Raw genomic sequence first — 19561 nt, 5'->3', positions numbered from 1 at the left:
GATTCCATTTTCCCATGGGCAAAGTTAAGTGTTTTGCTCTAAAATGTGCTACTTCCTGCAGGCTGGATGGTATGTGTGTGTGTGTTGAAAATGCTACAAACGTTTATGAAAAGCTTAATTATGGGACCTAAGAGGCAGAGATTGGTGGGTAGCCCTTGTCTAGGCACCTTTTGGCCCCGGGGGTGGGTGGGTGGCATTTTGTTACATACATGATGGTGTGCCTGTTTAAAACTTCCAACAGTTAACATATTTCTTGTTAAATTTCTCTCTCACACACACAAAGGCCAATATTTATTAGAGAAGAATGACCTGAGAATTTTCTCATTTGAGGAAACCCTTAACTTGTTGGGCGAATTTTACACACAAGGAGAATATATTTGGCAAACTCTTTCTTCCCACTCAAAATTTGCCTCCTGCAAATCCGGGTGCTGAATTTTGGCAACAACTGTTAGAATCCAACCATTAGATAACATTGGCTCTTTAAAAAGGTAAAGGTAAAGGACCTCTGACAGTTAAGTCCAGTCGCGAACGACTCTGGGGTTGCGGTGCTCATCTCGCTTTACTGGTCGAGGGAGCTTAAGTTTGTCTGCAGACAGTTTTTCCGGGTCATGTGGCCACCATGACTAAGCCACTTCTGGCGAAACAAGAGCAGCGCATGGAAACGCCATTTGCCTTCCCACCAGAGCCGTACCTATTTATCTACTTGCACTTTGACGTGCTTTTGAACTGCTGGGTTGGCAGGAGCTGGGACTGAGCAATGGGAGCTCACCCTATTGCAGCCCTTCCGATCGGCAAGCCCTAGGCCACCCATGTGTTGGCTCTTAACATAGCTTTATTCAGTATTAACCGAGTGGATATTTCTCAGAATGGAAGTTTTCTTTGAAAGTCTCATTTCTGACCCTCTTCCCAAAGTACTGGAGAATTCTCTTGCCCTGGAGAATATTATGTGAAACTCCAACCCACACCACCCGAAAACAAGATGAGAGAATTTTGGGGATCCATTTTCACTCAGCTCCACCAAACCCAGACCCAATTAGCTTCTTCCATGCTCTTTCCCCCCACCTAAACTGTTGTGTATTGAGTCAAAGGATTTTATATCTGTATTATTATTGTCTATATTTGCATTAGGGTAAAGTAACTGCCTTTTGGTTTCAGGGGGTACAGCTACTATTGGTTCATTTAAACTGCTGTATTTGGATCCTCTGTCTTATTGGTTTCCTCCAAAAGGCAGGACTGTGATTGCCTGATATTGTTCCCTCCAAAATGTATCCTTTCTAGCTAGTCCCCTGTCCCTATAAATGTAGCTTTCCCCTCCTCAGTCTTCAGTCTTGTTTGCTGTAATAAAGAAGTGTTACTAGAGAACTGTCTCCAGCAGGTTATGTCAAGAGAGCTGAAATCACAAACCCCACGTCACAACAACTGGCGACGAGGATGGGATCCGGAATGCTGAGGAGCGGTTAAACGCAGCCCTGCCTCAGAGTCCGGATTGCAGCTAAGAACAAGACTCACTGGCCAGCTGAGAAGACGACCCTGCCACAGGACAATGGAGAGTCCAAGGGTATTGGAGCCCTTCCAGCCATCAGAGCCCCACACGTGGGAAGACTACGTCGAACGCTTCGAGTTCTTCGCAGTGGCTCAAGGGATCACCGATGCCAGCAAAAGAAGGGCCACATTCCTGAGCTACTGTGGGCCTGAGACCTTCAAGCTGGCCAAGGCATTGCTTGCTCCAGCGAAGCTAAGTGAGACATCTCTCAAAGATATTCTTGCCTGCCTAACAAGCCATTTGGCGCCTACTGAGACCAAGATGGCCCGGCGGATGGAGTTTCATGAGAGGCAGCAGCGTGCTGGGGAGTCTGTATCTGCATTTCTAGCTGAACTGCGGAAGCTCGCTCAGCACTGCGACTTCCAAAATCTGGAAGAGACTCTCCTGGATCGGTTTATCGGTGGTCTGAGCAGCAAGAAAGCCAGAAGACGCATCGTGGCTAAAGAAGAGGTTACCCTTGCTTCAGCCTTGAAGGAGGCCACCGCCACGGAGAATTATGAAAGAGAGGAGCTTGATGCCAGTCGCAAGGCCCCTAAGCCACGGATAGAAGTTGCGCATGCCATGGACGAGCTAGAGGCTACTCCGAGCCAGAGCCCAGTCCGTGGGGTCGAGTCAGTGCGTCAGGCCTGCACAGTGCACAAAGATCACCGAGGCAGGTGTCCAGGTTGTGGCGGAAACCATGAGCGGAAGAGTTGTCGTTTCCGGGATGCTATGTGCCGGACGTGCGGGAAGACAGGTCACATCGCCAGGGTCTGTAGATCGGCGGCGTTGGGAGCGACAGGAACACCTAGACTGGAGCATCGCAGACCGCCCACAGCAACCCATTTTCTAAAGGACTGCCACTATGTAACGGAGATCAACGGGAGGGTCGTGCAGTTCCCAGCGCAAGGCAAGGCACACGTCAAGGTGAAGATTGAGGGTCAGCAGTGCGACATGGAGGTGGACTCCGGATCTGGATTCACTATCGTGTCGGACCAGACCGCGAGGACATTCTTCCCCAGGGGTAAGTTGCCCCCTCTGGAGCCCTTCCCGGCAACCTTGCAGTCATACTCAGCGGGCCGCATCCATGTTATGGGAATGTGTGCCGTGAGAGTTCAGTTCCGGGACAAACAGGCTGTACTCAAACTGGTGATTGCGAAGGGCAGTCGCCCCAGTCTCCTGGGCACTGACTGGTTCCCCGCCCTGGGACTGAGTATATCAGGGCTTAATTCAATCCAAACCTGCCCTGAGATGAGCGAGGCATTATGCAAAGAGTTTGCTGGTCTCTTTAATGGAAAACTGGGTTGTTATAAAGGGCCCCCAGTTGACTTCGAGTTGGACCCTGGGGTGGCCCCAATCCGACTCAAACCAAGGCGAGTGCCATTTGCACTGCAACCCAAGATCGAAGCAGAGCTGGATAAATTGGTCAAGCAGGGAGTTCTCTCACCCGTGGACTCTGCTAAGTGGGAGACTCCAATCGTCACGCCCCTTAAAGCAAATGGGGAAGTCAGGATCTGTGCAGATTACAAATGTACTATCAATAAGGCACTCAGGGGAAACTCATACCCCATTCCAGTCGTATCACATCTGTTGGCTAAACTGGCTGGGGGCAAGGTGTTTGCCAAAATTGACCTGGCACAAGCCTACCAACAGCTGCCAGTAACCCCACAATCAGCGGAAGCACAGACTATTGTCACACATAAAGGGGCGTTCAGAGTTAACAGATTACAATTTGGAGTTTGTGTGGCCCCAGGGATTTTTCAAGGGCTCATGGAACGCCTGTTAAGAGGTCTGCCGGGGGTCTTGCCATTTTTTGATGACGTTTTGATTGCTGGAAAAGACCCACAGGAACTGGTTGCGCGTGTCCGTGCAGTGTTGCTCAAGTTCAAGGAGGTGGGGTTGCAACTGAAAAAGGAAAAATGCAGTTTTGGGGTGCCAGCTGTGGATTTCTTGGGGTTTAAAATTGATGCATCAGGCATCCACCCCACAGATGCTAAGATTAAGGCCATCATCGAGGCACCACGACCACAGAACAAGACGGAGTTGCAGTCATTCCTGGGACTTATTAACTTTTATCATTCGTTCTTACCCCATAAAGCTTCGGTAGCTGAACCATTACATAGACTGTTGCAGAAAAAGAATGTGTGGCGATGGGGGCAGGGGCAGCAGAAGGCTTTTGACTCCTTGCGAAGAATGCTGAGTAGCGGGAGCGTCCTTGCTCATTATGATGAGTCAAAGCCGCTGGTCCTGGCATGTGATGCCTCTCAATACGGCCTGGGGGCGGTGCTGAGTCATAGGGAACTGGATGGGTCGGAAAAGCCCATCTCTTTCTATTCCCGTACGTTGTCGCCCACGGAGCGCAACTATGCTCAAATTGACAAAGAGGCGCTTGCAATTGTGGCAGGAATCAAAAAGTTCCATGATTATGTGTACGGTCGCCATTTCTCCATTGAAACGGACCACAAACCACTGTTAGGGTTGTTCAACCCGAACAAACAAACGCCACAAATTCTCTCCCCCAGAATGTTGCGTTGGTCTATATTCCTGAACGGGTTCCAGTACACCTTGACCCATGTGCCGGGGAAACGGTTGTGCCACGCTGATGCGCTGAGTCGATTGCCCCTTCCTGGCGGGAGCAATGAGGATCCCGCTCCAGCGGAGCACATAATGATGCTGGAAACACTTCCGGGGGCTCCTGTAACGGCTACTGATATAGCTGAGAAAACGAGGAAAGATGCTGTTCTCTCCCGTGTGCTCACTTGGGTGGGGAGGGGGTGGCCAGGTGGTCCGCATGAAGACAAATTCAGGCCTTATGCGACAAGGCAGCACGAGTTGTCCATGCATAAGGGTTGTCTCCTGTGGGGAGATAGGGTGATCATCCCAGCACCACTGAGAAACAGGGTGCTTGAGACGCTTCACATGGGACACCCGGGAATGGTCAGGATGAAGTCGCTAGCCCGATGTTATGTGTGGTGGCCTGGAATGGACCAGAACATAGAACAATGGGTACGAACATGTAAGGCATGCCAAGAGGTGCGGCCAGAAGTGGCCAGAGCACCAGTTCACTGGTGGGAGCAGTCCAGATCTCCCTGGAGCCGGCTGCACTTAGATTTTGCTGGGCCATTCCAGGGGAAGGTCTTTTTGGTTGTCGTCGATGCATATTCCAAATGGTTAGAAGTGGCGATGGTCCCTAGCATGGCATCAGCTGCCGTAATCAAGGTGTTGAGGCAGCTGTTTGCAACCCACGGGTTACCTGAGACCATTGTATCAGATAATGGGGCAGCTTTTGTATCCCAAGAATTCAGGGCATTCTTGGCTGATAACTTCATAAGAGGGGTCACATCCGCGCCCTTTCACCCATCCTCCAATGGGCAGGCTGAGCGCATGGTAAGAACAGCCAAAGAATCCATTGCGCGCTTAATGGAGGGTAACTGGTCAGCTCGCATCGCGCGAATGTTATTTTTGCAGCATGCGACGCCGTGTACTGCGACGGGCAAGTCGCCAGCTGAGCTGCTCTTGGGTAGAAGACTGGTAACGGTGCTGGATTATGTCCACCCGGATAAAATGCCAAACCATAATTCAAGAGCAACCCCCCAGGCTGAGACTGACACAACAAGGTATCTCGCCCCTGAAGATCTGGTCTGGGTGAGGAACTATTCACGAGGTTCGCGGTGGGTGGCTGGTGTGGTCACCCGGGCTAGTGGACCTGTGTCCTATTATGTAACCTTGGAAAATGGGCAAGTTTGGAAGAGACATATAGATCAGCTGAGGCGCCGGGCGCTCAGTAGGGAGGAGTCAGATAATTCATCCCTGGCTAACGACGCAGAGCTGCAAGACCAGAGTGAAAATGGCCCAGAGGTGCAGTCACCAGGGGCTTCAGCAAATGAACCAGGGTCTGCTAGTCCTCATGATGACGAGGTACAGGTAGGGAACCCTGAGATGTCTGGGACTCCATCTGTTCCTGAGGAAACCCCTATAGCAGCCCCTCTACCACAGGTAACACCCAATCCAGAACCGGCAACGCCTGTTGTCAGGAGATCAAGTAGAAGTTGTAGGACCCCACAGTACCTGAGAGATTACGTCTGCTGTGCTCACTAGGGGGGGAGGGGTGTTGTGTATTGAGTCAAAGGATTTTATATCTGTATTATTATTGTCTATATTTGCATTAGGGTAAAGTAACTGCCTTTTGGTTTCAGGGGGTACAGCTACTATTGGTTCATTTAAACTGCTGTATTTGGATCCTCTGTCTTATTGGTTTCCTCCAAAAGGCAGGACTGTGATTGCCTGATATTGTTCCCTCCAAAATGTATCCTTTCTAGCTAGTCCCCTGTCCCTATAAATGTAGCTTTCCCCTCCTCAGTCTTCAGTCTTGTTTGCTGTAATAAAGAAGTGTTACTAGAGAACTGTCTCCAGCAGGTTATGTCAAGAGAGCTGAAATCACAAACCCCACGTCACAACATAAACATTTGGTTAGCAGTTAGCAGAGGTTAAGTGAAGCTGGAGTGGAGGGGAAACCCAGCTTACTGAATTAATAACTGGATCAGCTTCTTTCACATTTGACTTGACTGATTTTAATATTTAAAACATTGAAGGAATGGGGGGGGGGGAGACTTGCTGGTGTTCGGGATGCAGGGCCTAAATGAAATCACTGGAGCTTTTAGCAAAACCAGGGCGTTAAAAGCTGTGAAGGCGAACGGGAACCTCAGGAGGCGGGCTTTTCTCCTTTGATTCCCAGCAGGCCGAAGCCCTGGAACGATTCGGAGCCTCTGCAAAGCAAGTGACAGGAACCAGCGTTACTTTCCTTCCAGGGACACAGTGCTGAACGGCAGAGGGCTGTGTAAACTCTGCTTTTTGCAGGCAAACGGAAAGCTGAACAAGATGCCTCTTGTGGGCAGAAGGTCTTTATTTAGTCATTTATTTATTATTATAATTATATCCTGCCTTCCCTCCCAGGAGCTCAAGCTGGCGCACATGATCCCTCATTTTATCCTGACATAAACCTTGCGAGGTAAGATTTGGCTGAGAGAAAAGTGATTGGGCCTTGGTTGCTTAGTCGGTGGAACACGAGACTCTTAATCTCAGGGTCGTGGGTTTGAGCCCCGTGTTGGGCAAAAGATTCCTGCATTGCAGGGGGTTTGGACTAGATGACCATTGTGGTCCCTTCCAACTCTACAATTCTATGGCCACCCAGTTGGCTTCGTGGCTGAGCGGGGATTTGAACCCTGGTCTTAAAAGGTAAAGGGATCCCTGACCATTAGGTCCAGTCGTGGCCGACTCTGGGGTTGTGGCGCTCATCTCGCTTTATTGGCCGAGGGAGCTGGTGTACAGCTTCCGGGTCATATGGCCAGCATGACTAAGCCGCTTCTGGCGAACCAGAGCAGTGCATGGAAATGCCGTTTACCTTCCCGCCGGAGCGGTACCTATTTATCTACTTGCACTTTGGCGTGCTTTCAAACTGCTAGGTTGGCAGGAGCAGGGACCGAGCTCACCCCGTCGCGGGGATTCGAACCGCTGACCTTCTGATCGGCAAGCCCAAGAGGCTCAGTGGTTTAACCCACAGCGCCACCCGCGTCCCTCTCCCAAGTCTTAATCCGACACTATAACCACTACGCCATCCTGACCCTCAGGGCAGATTCTCTGGAGCCCTGGTTAAGCAAGCCCCGTCTCCAACATCCTCAGAAGCAGGTAGGCTGCTTTTCACACCTTTATGTCAAATTGTTGGAGCTTGGTGAGAAATCCAGGAGGGACGTTTTGTGTGGAAGGACTACTGCACTTGGTTCAGCTTGGGCATTAAAACCAATTTCTGGGCGCAGCATTCTTATGTTCCTCTGTTTTATTTTTACTATAATCCCAAGATCCACCAAACAATGTAGACCTTCTGATCGACAAGCCCTAGGCTCTGTGGTTTAACCCACAGCGCCACCAGTGTCCACTTGCGCTATGTACTCTGGTGCAAAAAAGAAAAAGGAATACGGTACACTGGCAAGCTTTCAATAGTTAACAAAGAGCAGGAAAATACAGGCATGAATCAATTCCTGTGTGTGACCCCAGGCTTATCAGGAGCAAAAAAATGACTTACTTGGGAAGCATCTAACACTTCCCTGCCACCCCCCCCCCCCGGCTTCAAATAATCAGCAGCGAGGGTTTAGGATCAAAGGATGGAGGCAGAGTGAATTTTAAAAGGCCTGCAAGGGCTCATCCCTGCATTCAGACCTCCCCTGGGGCTGATTAAGCTAATGTGGTGTTGCATGCGGAGCTCAGGAAAGAGAGCTGGGGGAGGTGGGGGCTGGAGGAAAGATCTATAGCTACTGATATAGCACATTAGAAGAATTATTGCAAACAAGCGAAAAAACTGTAGCAGCAGCAAGAGACCCCCCTCCTCCCTACACCCCAGTGAACTGAAGAACAGCCAAGCCGGTCCAGCCTCTAGGGTGCTCGGCTGCCTTTCTTTTAAGCCCCTGAAAAATAATAACCGGAGCCCAAAGCCATGTAACACTTGCATGGAGGAGATAACTGAAAAGCCATAAAGCAGCAACTGATATTTTGAGAGCGGGACTGGAAGACTCCAACCAGCTTGAGACAGTAGGACTGCGGTCAGTTTTAAGGGCTTCTTGTTCCCATCAAGCTAACTGAGGCATTTCCCAGTTTTCCTTCCCACATTCATTCAGGCCACCCCTAAGGCCCTGTGGACTGGAACCTTGGTGCTCTGTGCAAATTTTTGACTGTCCTCTATGGCTACTGGCTCATTCATGAAATCTGAAGAAGTGTGCATGCACACAAAAGCTCAAACCAGTAACAAACTTAGTTGGTCTCTAAGGTGCTACTGGAAGGAATTTTTTTATCATGAAAGCAGGTCACCCCTCCAGGCTGGGGAGAGGAAATGGAGATAAGAAATTTGTGTGGGGAGAGATTTGGTTTGAATATGATGAGGGTTTGCTTTTCCAATCCAATGATTTAGTACATTTTATCTAAATGGCACAGACTAAAAATTCCTGTTTTTCTTAATAATTTTTTTTCCAAATAAATAAATTTCTGCTTTTATTCACCATAGCCTGTCCCATTCGCACCCCTTTTCATGTCCTGGTTTATTCTTCAGGGGGATTCAACCCCCCCCCCCACCTTGTCAAGGCCTACAGAATGGTAGGGTTTGAAGGAATATCAAAGGTCATCTAGTCCAACCCCCTGCAATGGTCTTTCGAGGACCACTTAATGATTTTCATGCCTATTGTAGCAATTGCAACGTGCTAGATGCTGTATGATTTTTTATTGCCTTTTTTTTGCTTCTTTTATTTTCTTACGTTGTATTTCATTGTGCTGCAATTTGCATTCCATCGAAGAAAAACATAAAAAGGCAATTGAAAATTGCTACAAATACTTACTGCAGACAATCCTGTGGACCGCCTGAATGAAGCATGAAGATCACTGGTGGTCCGTGGAGTACAGCTTGGGAACACCTGTTCTATACCCGTGTTCTTCAACTTTAGGTCCCCAGATGTTGTTAAGACTACAAAACCCATTATCCTCAGGCACTTAGCCAATGGTTGGGGATGATGGGACTTGAAGTTCGAGAACATCCGCGGGACCCAAGGTTGAAGGACAGTGCACTAGATGATGAGCTTGCTTTTCAACATTAGAATTCTGTGAAAGCAGAAAAAAACCCACAACGCAATTGCAAAGTTTTTTACCTGTTTGTGCCTGGTAACAAAACAACACAGAGCGTGTGGTTCGGCAAGCACCGATGCAGCTGTTTGATTCTACGGTCTAATGTCTTCATGGCTTTCTTTAAATCTTCTTCCTGTGTAGAAATAACACAAAGGCTGTCCTTAAAGCAAAAACCCAATAACCACAATGACACTGGAAAGGGCAACAGAAAGTTATTGCACGGTGGGCAAAAGAGCATTGGTAGTAGGGTCCCCAGTACTTTAAATTTGCAATTAAAAAAGAACCCATGACAAACTGATTATTTAAGTGCTTTGTGGGCATTTAAGTTAGGGATGGCTTTTTTGTTTCTCTTTTTTGGCCCAAGGACCACAAATGATGTTGGTCATCTCTCTGAGGACTGCAAACAAAAGTGGGTGTTGCCAAAATTGGCACAGTCCCCCTGTGCCCCAACTCTTGCACCTTCACCCACACATATGGGCAGAACATTAAGAAGCTCCCCGCAGGATTGGGCCACCTAGCGCAGCACTCTGATCTCCCAGGGTCGAACCAGAAGCCCAAAGGAAGCTTGCAAGCGCAACTTGAGAACAACACCCTTCTCCCCACTTGCAATTCACAGTCACTGGTATTCAACTGTACATTGCCTCCAACAGTGGACATTCATGCATACAAAAGTCATACACACACACATACACAACTTTGATCTCATCTGATTCAAGTTCACTCCCGATTCTTCCTTTGCAGTCATGTCTTGAATTCAAGTCCTGGCTAAAAAGGAAGACATTCTCCTTTAGATTCCTCTCCCAACTCTGCCTTTCCAAATATAATTCTGCACTGAATGAGGTGCTGAAATGAACAAGCAGCCCTGCAGGGCTGTCTGTTGGACAGCTGACCATCCTACGATGTCAGGTGATGGAAAGGAGGGTGTGGTTGGTAGGCTTGAGGCCTGATAGGCTTGTGGGCCACAAGTTTGTCACCGCTGCTTCCCATCAAGCCCTGCTCTGTCCTCTCCTCCCACCCCAGTGCAGGAAGATGTCAGTGGATGGGGTTGGCCTACCAACCGTGAGTTTGCCACCTCTAGTACACATTGTTCCAAGGTTATGAGTAAGGCATGAACGCAAAATAACAGGAAGCTGGCGCAGATGGTTCGGATTATATCCTCCAACACCAAATGAAGTTTCTAGACCAGTCATCAAGAACACTCCACTGGCAGAGTCCGTTATCAATGCTGCAAGCTCAGGAAGGTACCAAAGAGGTAACCTTTGACCCAAGCTCTGCGACACGTTGAGAGCAAGGCAAAAAGCTCACCAAAGCAAAGGGCCGCTCCTTTTCCAGGAAGTGAGATTCAAGGGGTGGCTGTGGAGCAAGGAGCTTCCCGCCATTTTGATTCACGTGGCGAAACCATTTGTGGAGACGTGCGGGCGTGAGAGCCCTCCTGCTCTGCATTTTGCTGCCTCTGGCTGTCCGTTTCCTTATGGCTTTGAGAGCATGGGAGGCGCTTTCTGGTGTGTGGAATTCTAAAAGACACACAAAAAAATCAATTGAGTGCTATTTCCTCAGCCAGGACAAATAACAAAGATTAACTGGGGGAGATTCCCAGGATGGTGTTTGTTTGCTCAAAAGCCTGCCTCCCCCATCCAAGAAACTGCAGGAATAGACGGCATATAAATAAGAAAATTATTATTATTATTATGGTGCCTAGAATCTAGTTCCTCAGGTGCCGTACTTACTGAGAAAGCAGTAATCCCTCTGTTTTCCGGTTCTGGGATCCCTTGGCAGGAAAACTGCATTTAGGTCTTTCAAATAGCCCAGCTTCTCCCGCAAGCCTGCCTCGCTCTGGGCTTTCCCCAATCCTGCCAGATAAAGGATGCCTTCATTGTCTGCATCTCTTTCCAGCTCCTTCACCAGCACCTCACAATCGAGCGTTTCCTCAGTGACGGGTCTCTGAAGCTGAAAGGCACCAGAGGAGAAACAGACCATCACCTGGCACCCTGCAGTCCAGAGGCCTAATGAGGGCATTACTTAAGGGGCTGGTGGGCTTCCAATGGGCATGAAATGCTTTAGAGGAATTTGGAAGATGCAGGTCAGAGCAGAGGGTGGATTTCCCCCCCGACACACACCTTCTTTCGCAGCCTGATCACCTGGAGGCAATTTGTACGCGCCGCAGGAGAGTAGCTCCATGCAGGTCTACTGTGGAAATATTTTGCTTAACATGGTTTTTTATCATTGAAATACACTGCAGACGTCTGATCTCCCTGGAGGCCTAGAGATGTGACAATAGACTGCTCTGCCTCCTTTCTTTTAGCAAATGTTTTGTGCCACTGGGGAAGTGGTAATTCTGTATTGATTTGTTTTGGGTGTTTGTATGTGATGCCAAGAAAAGGTTTGATGATGATGATGATGATGATGATGATGATGATGGTGGTGGGAGCCAATTTATATCCGAAGCAAAGTACTGGAGAGTTCGGAGACTTAAGATGGGGGAAGACAAGATGTTGCTGTGTCTCCCCACCGCTGCTCTCTGCCCAACACTGTCATGAATGCAGGGGCAAGATACGAGCTTACCTTGATTGAGGATCCTGCTACTTCTGCGCCATTGAGACTCTCCAGGGCAAGCTGGGCAGCCTCAAGCACTTCATACTGGATACAGACATGGGGCTTTAGAAAAAGAGAATATTGCAACAGATCAGCCCAGGTTATAGGTCAATAAACCATGGTTTTACCAACCTCAGAAGAAGCCATGTGGCTGCCTACCCCCTCATGTGCCTGGCTCATTAAACCATAGTTTCCTGTGAGTCCCAACTGTGGTTTCAGCCACATTTGCAAACCATGATATGAAGCCAGCAGCAACGGACTGTGTTTAGAAAACCTGTATCCCATTTTTCCACTACAAGAGCCCCCAACACAGGTGCTTCTTTTTAAAAAAAATATTTTATAAAACAGAAAATGCAAATGAGAAAAGGGCAAACATTGAGAATAAAGAATAATATTTTCTTTATTTAATGAAGAGGTTATATTTTCTGAGAATCCTCCGGAAAAACAATCTCTCAAAGGACCTGTTGATGGCATTCTACCATTGCACTGTGGAGAGCATACTAACTTATGGTCTGTGCGTGTGGTTTGGGAGCTGCATGGCCAGGGAAAAAACAATGCTATCCAGGGTTGTAAAGACTGCAGAGAGAATTATTGGGTGCACTCTTCCCACCTTAGATCAAATCTATGCTGCCAGGTGCCATAAGAAAGCAGCAGAGATAGCACATGATAGTACGCACCCCGGAAATGATCTCTTTCAGCTTCTGCCTTCTGGAAGAAGGTATAGGGTTATAAAGGCCAGGACTCACCGCCTGAAAAACAGTTTCTACGCTAATGCAATTCTGGTTCTAAATGCAGCATAAGGGTTCTCTGTAGTATAGTGTATTTTAAAATGGGGTTTTAGAGTTTTTTAGGGGTTTTTGAATGTTTTATGTAGTTTTTATGTAGTTTTTATGTAGTTTTATGTAGTTTTGTGGTAGTTTTATGTAGTTTTTATGTAGTTTTATGTAGTTTTTCAATTTCATTGTTCCGCAAGGGACAATGACAATAAAGATATCGTATCATATCGTAATATGAATTCAGTACAAGGTTTTTGAAAATAAAATCATAAAAGTAAAAAAAACAACAAGAGGTGTAACTAGAAGGAATACATGTGCTGCCTCCCTCATCCTAGCAGAATTCCTTTAGTTTATTTACCTCAAATGTTTCTGTGATGGCCCTTATTGACAGAACATGGCCGTATTTCTTGAAGGTTCTCTTCAGAGACTTCAGGCAGAAGTCTTTGGCAAAGGGGCCTGCATAGAGTGTCAGCATGTTGGCTAGCCTGGTCCTCATCTGCGATAAGGGGAGGGTTTAAAAACAAAATTAGTTTTTCACTTCTGTTCCAGAACAAGGCTGGTTGCATTTTGGACCCTCAGGATCTTCTTCTTTTAAGTAACTTGCTCCCCACCTCAAACCATAAGGCTTTCGGAGAAGATTCTGGGCAGATGAAAGGAAGCATTTCTTCACACAGTTAAACTATGGAACTCGCTGCCACAGGAGGCAGTGGTGGCCCCAAACATGGATAGTTTGAAAGAGGATTAGACAAAATCATGGAGGACAAGGCAATATGTTCTGTTGGTGTAATGTGAATAATGGGCTAAATTACACAGTGCTTGGGCTCGTGTTTTGAGGAGCACATTTTCCATGTCTGGATGCTCTTGAGATAAGGCTGCCAGGTGCACTGGGTTACCATAGCAACACAGCCAGGTTGAGTGCATGACTTGCTGAGTCATTCACCCTCCCACTGGTTCGGGACTGCTCACTCAAGGCAGGATTTCACAGAACGGCCACCCACAAATCCACTCCTGGTTTTATGCACCCCACAAAAAAAGTTATTCTTCTCAGCAGCCTAATTTAGGAAGAGGAGAATATTTTGTTGTTGCTACTGTTAAAAACACACAATCAAATCAAAATTGGGACTCAGAAAGCATCACCAACCAATAGCAAATCATCCGGAGAGCTTCCTGTCAATCAGATTTTGGGGGACCTTTGGCCCTTTGGTGTCACTGAACTACAACTCCCATCACCTCTGGCCTTGCTTGTTGGCATGGATGGGAGCTGTAGTTCAGCAACATCTGGAAGTAATAATAATAATAAGAATTTATTATTTATACCCCGCCCATCTGGCTGGGCTTCCCCAGCCACTCTGGGCGGCTTCCAGCAAAAAATTAAAATTCCGTAATACACCAAACATTAAAAGCTTCCCTAAACAGGGCTGCCTTCAGATGTCTTCTAAAAGTCTGGTAGTTGTTGAATAATAATAATAATAAAGGTTCCCCACACCTGCTTTGGGTCTTGCTTTGGCCACCCCTGTGGAAGGACATAGGGAAGTGCTGTTTACCTTGCAAACTGTTTCTGAAACCTGGTTGGGTGTGGCATGCTGAGAATCCAAAGCAAACTGAATTACAGTGAAGGAGGACCTGGGAATCTCTTCCAGGGCTCTCTGGAGTACCTAAACAGAGAGAAAGTTGCGTAGGAGACATTTGGAGTCATGGGCTGCAGGGTCAATAAAAGTGAAAACCTGACTGCATGGAAAACGAATATCTGGGGCAGGGAAACCTTTTCAGCATCAGGACTGCTGTGTTCCTTTTTGGGAAACCAGATGAGGGTCACATAACAGTGGGGGGGGGGCAGATGCAAACATGGGCGGAGCAATGGATGCAAATACCTTTGTACAGTATAAGCTACGTAGCTGCTACACAGGCTCACACACCCTTCCTCTGGATAAGGAAGAGGCATTATCAGAGTTCCAAGGACACATTCCCAGCCAAGCAAAAACTCTCAAGAAGGGTGTGAAGCACAGCCATTGAGGGGTGTGGCCCGCAGAAAGGGGGTGTGGCCTGTGGAGAGTCCTGAAGGCCAGAGAGAGAAGCCTGGCTGGAACTGGCAGGAGCCCAAAACACCAGGAGGACAGCAGGTTGGCAAAGGCTGTGTCAGCAAAATACACTTACAGTTAAAAAGAAAAAGGTAAAGGACCCCTGACAGTTAAGTCCAGTTGTGAACGACTCTGGGGTTGCAGCACTCATCTCACTTTACTGGCCGAGGGAGCCGATGTTTGTCCGCAGACAGTTTTTCCGGGTCATGACTAAGCCGCTTCTGGCAAAACCAAAGCAGCACACGGAAACGTCGTTTACCTTCCTGCTTCTGTTGGGAAGGACCAAGGTGTGGGGGGTTTCTCAGCTTTGGAAAATGAATATTAAGCTGGGAGAAAATGTCAAGGCCCGGAGGGATATTTATAACTCACTTGCTTATTAGGAGAGCCAGTCTGATTTTGACAATTGTAGGAAGCTCCCTCATTCTGTTGTCCCAGAAGCAATGTTTTTTGACCAACAGAGTGCAAGATGTCTAGAAGACTATAAGACACACACACAAAAACCAACAATGAAAGCAAAATCTATTTAAAACAAACAAACAAACAAACAAACAAACAAACAGACAAACAAACCCACTGTCATGTTTAAAACTGACTACTCATTTTGGTTAGATAATAATAATGTTCAATATTTATATAGCTCTGTAGGACACTCAAAAGTCCTTAATGGGCAACCCCTTGTAAGTTGGACAATATTATTATGCTTCATAATGCAAGGAGGAAATATTTAATTAAAGGCAAGTAGGAACTACAAGGAAACTTCTAACGAAAGGCACAGTCACCCTGGAAAACATCAATAGTGCTTTTTGAGTCCACACTGGACAGGGGGTGGCGGTGATGTAATAGCACTGCATCACAAAACAGTGAAAACAAATAAGGTCTGAAAAAACATGGGGCCATCACAGAAAAATCCAAATGCAGCAGGCTGATACCATCTGGATTTCCTGTACAGAGTGAACGAAGGTTGGCAATTCCAGATTAAATTGCATCAAGAGTGCTAAAATGTTGAGTTTCCAGGTCCAGCTCCTTTTGCAAAATCAACAACTGGCGATTGCGACAAGACCACAGATCGTTAGATGAAGGCAAGAGGATTATCATGCGGACAATGTGTCCTGAAAGGTGCGGGTAGCTGAATGGCACAGTATTCTTTCCAGAGACTCTGCCGGCACAATAATAACTTGTCTAAGTGGAGTGATGGTGCTACAGAAGGCTGAGATACGCACATCGCTCAGGCAAAGGGCTGCCCCAAAAGGAGAATGAAAAACAGCACAAAGGTTATTTACCATTGGTTGGGTTTCCTCACCCCGTTCTTTTGCTGCGGCAAGGCACCGTTCCATGCCTCTCCTGTCTCCCTTTGCTTTAGCTGTCTTGCTTCGAGGTTCAGCTCTGCTACCTGGTGTGAAGCCAATATAATTTCACCAGACATTCCCCCTTTCCAGAGTCTGCGTTCAGTCACAGTTGCAGGTTTCTGATCTGGGTGTTTCGCTAGGGGTGTGTGGAAGCGTTTGCGCAGATTTCCCTTGCAAATTATGTGCCCGTACAATATTAAGAATCAGGGCGAGGTCTTGGCACCCATGAAGAAAAGGGGGCTTACAACTAGATCACGTTTCCCCCATTCTGGAACCCTCTGAACATTTTGAACTCCCACCAGCCCCAGTCAATGGGGCAAACGGTCAGAGATGATGGGGGGTGTGTGTGGAAAATCAACAGAATGTGCAGGGCACCGTGTGGGAGGAGGTGGCGATAGAAACCAGAGTTTAAGCCACTGCTGGCGGGCAAAGTGGGAACCTTCTGGCAGAGCCGAAATTAAATCCCTCACCTCCTACTGAAACGAAGCCTCTGGACTCAATTACCAGCTGAAATTTAGGAGGCATCATGGAGGGTCATTATCTTTAGGTGCCTACAGAAGATGCGATGGTTTTAAGAAGGCTTTTCCTGAGGTGTGACTGGGTCATCTATGAAATATTAATTGTACATCTGTAGGATGCTTTTAGGTTTTGTTGGAATGGTTTAAATTATGTTTTAGAGTTTGCCAAAAGGGTTTGATCTTATTTTTATCTCGATGCACACCGCTTCAGTGGCCTCAGGTTGTGAAGTGGTTTATAAATTTGCAAAACACAACAAAAACATGTAATACAGTGGTACCTTGGGTTAAGAACTTAATTTGTTCTGGAGGTCCGTTCTTAACCTGAAACTGTTCTTAACCTGAGGTACCACTTTAGCTAATGGGGCCTCCCGCTGCTGCCGCGCCACCGTAGCACAATTTCTGTTCTCATCCTGAAGCAAAGTTCTTAAGCCGAGGTACTATTTCTGGGTTAGCGGAGTCTGTAACCTGAAGCGTCTGTAACCCGAGGTACCACTGTATTAGTAATAAGCCTAAGAACTCCGAACTGAACTGAGCACTTATCCTTCCCCCGAATACTTCACCCTCCCTCCCCCTCTGTTGTCTCCTCGGGGGGGGGGGTCACATTTGAGATTGTAAGCTCTTTGGGGCAGGGGTCTGTTGCCTTCTTACTTTGCAGAGCGACCTTTACACCAATGGCTCTGCGAGGGAACGATTACCTATCTCCAGAATTTAGTGACACTTTGCACTCTCTAGATTAAACTCAAATTAACCACATCCATTCTGGGGGCCTGTAAATCTTATCAGCAGAGCTCCCCATCTATAGCCCCTCTTGGGTCTTCAGAGAGGCTAAGGGGGCCCTCTTGGTAGTTCGGTGTGGGGTGGATATCCCAAGAGAGGCCATTTTCCGTGGCAGCCCTAAGATGTGGCATTCCCTCCCCACAGAGGTCTGCCAGACACCTTGCAGAGCTTTTGTTCTCTGCTGAAGACATACCTCTTTAACCTGGTCAAAGGCAGAAGCAGGCAGATTTAGGAGCCAGCCTGATTTTTTTCTCACCGCAGATCGTTTTAACTGATTTTAATATTTTCACAGTGCTGTAACTTGCTCTGGGACCTCGTGGTGACAAGCCTGAGCTATCTGCATACTTGCAACATCTGTTTTTATTCCGAATGATCAGTCACACAAGGCAGCAGGTTCACAGCTATTATAAAATATGCTTCGTGGAAGTCGTGGCTCGGCTGCTTTGGCTCCAGGGAATGTAATTTGAGTGAAGTGTCCTATTTGCAGCATTTGCCGTGTGTATTATTCTTATATTATTTGCAGATATTTTTTTTGGGGGGGGGGAATATATAACATTTGGTTATGGTTCAGAGTGAAGAATTCATCATCAAGAAAGCAGCTGCTCTAGCTAAACCTTTTCTGTGGTCAGTGATGCATTTGGAGGAATTGGTTACATTCCACAAAGGAGTTTGTCGCCAAAACTGTTCTCAAGGACCGTAGATTATTTGGGCTTGAAAAGGACTAATTCGTCAAAATGGGCTTGCAGTTACCCTAGAGTGTCAGACTCAAACCCCACCTGATCAGAACCACAGAACTGTAGGGACCTCAAGGGTCATCTAGCCCAACCCCAGCAATGCAAATTAACGAATTAAATCCCACTTATTTCAAAGGCAAAGCAGGCAAGCCCTTACTTTCCTCTCCCACTTTGACGTATTGCACCCCAAACATTTAGGGTTTGTTCTTTCGTTGCTCCCTGGCATTTTCTCCCTCCCCACACACCTTTTCAACCTGTCAGCAGGCTTACAATCCTTTTGCCGATAAATATTTTTCAAAAGAAAGGAAGGAAGGAAGGAAGGAAGGAAAAGAAGCGCGAAAGATGCAAACCCACATACCTTCCTGGGTCCTTGGCAGATGAAATACTGGGCCAGTTCAAGGGCACACTTGGCATCTTCGGTTGGATCATGGCCACTTCCGTCTGGGCGCTGGATTTGCTTCCTGCAAAGGAGAAAAGCAAGATGTGTGGAAAGTTTAAGTGCTGCAATGCAGTGAGGGCCGTGGTAACAGCACACTCTGCCTTGCAAAATGGCTCTTTCATGAAAAGAATCCCCCTCTGTGGCCGAGAGCAAAGGCAATCTCCTCGTGATTTCCGGGATCTGCTCTGTTTTCCAAACCTTGGGGTGGAAGTTGGCACAATCTGACCCTCACAGGTTGGGAAAGGGCTGTAGCTCAGTGATAAGAGCATGTGCTCTGTATGCAGAATGTCTCGGGTTCAATCCCTGGCGTATCTCTGGAGCAGGGCTGGTGCTGCCCAGGGAGCTGCTGTCAGTCAGAGTAGACTGGTGACTGGGAGTGGCCACCAAGACCATATAACACCGGTCCTAAAAGACGTACATTGGCTCCAAGTACGTTTCCGAGCGCAATTCAAAGTGTTGGTGCTGACCTTTAAAGCCCTAAACCAGGCTTCCTCCACCTCGGCCCTCCAGATGTTTCTGGCCTACCTACAACTCCCATGATCCCTAGGAAGCAGGACCGGTGGTCAGGGATGCTGGGAATTACAGTCTGAAAACATCTGGAGGGCTGAGGTTTACTTCTTTGACATCTGATGGGAGGGCGTTTCACAGGGTGGGTGCCACCACTGAGAAGGCCCTCTGCCTGGTTCCCTGTAACTTCGCTTCTCACAGTGAGGGAATTGCCAGAAGGCCCTCGGAGCTGGACCTCAATGTCCGGGCTGAGTGATGGGGGTGAAGATGCTCCTTCAGATATATAAATTCAATTCAATTCAATTCAATTCAATAAAAGAATAAAATAAAATAAATACATACACACAGTGTGATCGTGTATAACTGCATACTCGTAGCAAGCCCCATTGAGCCCAGATAAGCACTGATAGGATTCTAGCCTTACTCAGTTGCAAAATCCTCTGCTTAGAAGGATTGCCTTTCATGATTCAGCAGCTCAGCATTTCATTTATTCTACACTGACTTAAACTGTTGGTAGAGCATGAGACTCTTAAGGTCATGGGTTCGAGCCTCATGTTGGGCCAAAGGATTCCTGCCCTGCAGGGGGCTGGACTTAGATGAGCCTCACGGT

The 19561-nt window shown here is 47.4% G+C and overlaps 1 protein-coding gene across 1 annotated transcript in view; it reads right to left on the bottom strand.

The window, feature by feature from the left end:
* Positions 1-6077: 6077 nt before the first annotated feature.
* The window catches only part of REXO5 (RNA exonuclease 5), a 31462-nt gene continuing 17978 nt past the window's right edge, over positions 6078-19561 (bottom strand). Inside the window, exons 11-20 of the mRNA XM_083413493.1 lie at positions 18364-18466; positions 15911-16020; positions 15000-15108; positions 14097-14207; positions 12911-13048; positions 11747-11839; positions 10912-11131; positions 10490-10698; positions 9208-9317; positions 6078-6288 (exon numbers count right to left, since the gene is read on the bottom strand). Of these exons, the coding sequence (XP_083269619.1) occupies positions 6225-6288; positions 9208-9317; positions 10490-10698; positions 10912-11131; positions 11747-11839; positions 12911-13048; positions 14097-14207; positions 15000-15108; positions 15911-16020; positions 18364-18466 (1267 nt within the window). The 3' untranslated portion in view covers positions 6078-6224. The remainder of the gene's footprint in view (positions 6289-9207; positions 9318-10489; positions 10699-10911; positions 11132-11746; positions 11840-12910; positions 13049-14096; positions 14208-14999; positions 15109-15910; positions 16021-18363; positions 18467-19561) is intronic.

Source organism: Podarcis tiliguerta (assembly GCF_965153285.1).
Source record: "Podarcis tiliguerta genome assembly, chromosome: 14".
In the NCBI taxonomy this organism is placed as follows: Eukaryota; Metazoa; Chordata; class Lepidosauria; order Squamata; family Lacertidae; genus Podarcis; species Podarcis tiliguerta.
The sequence above is the reverse complement of the archived record's forward strand: the minus strand, read 5'-3'. Positions and strand labels throughout refer to the sequence as shown.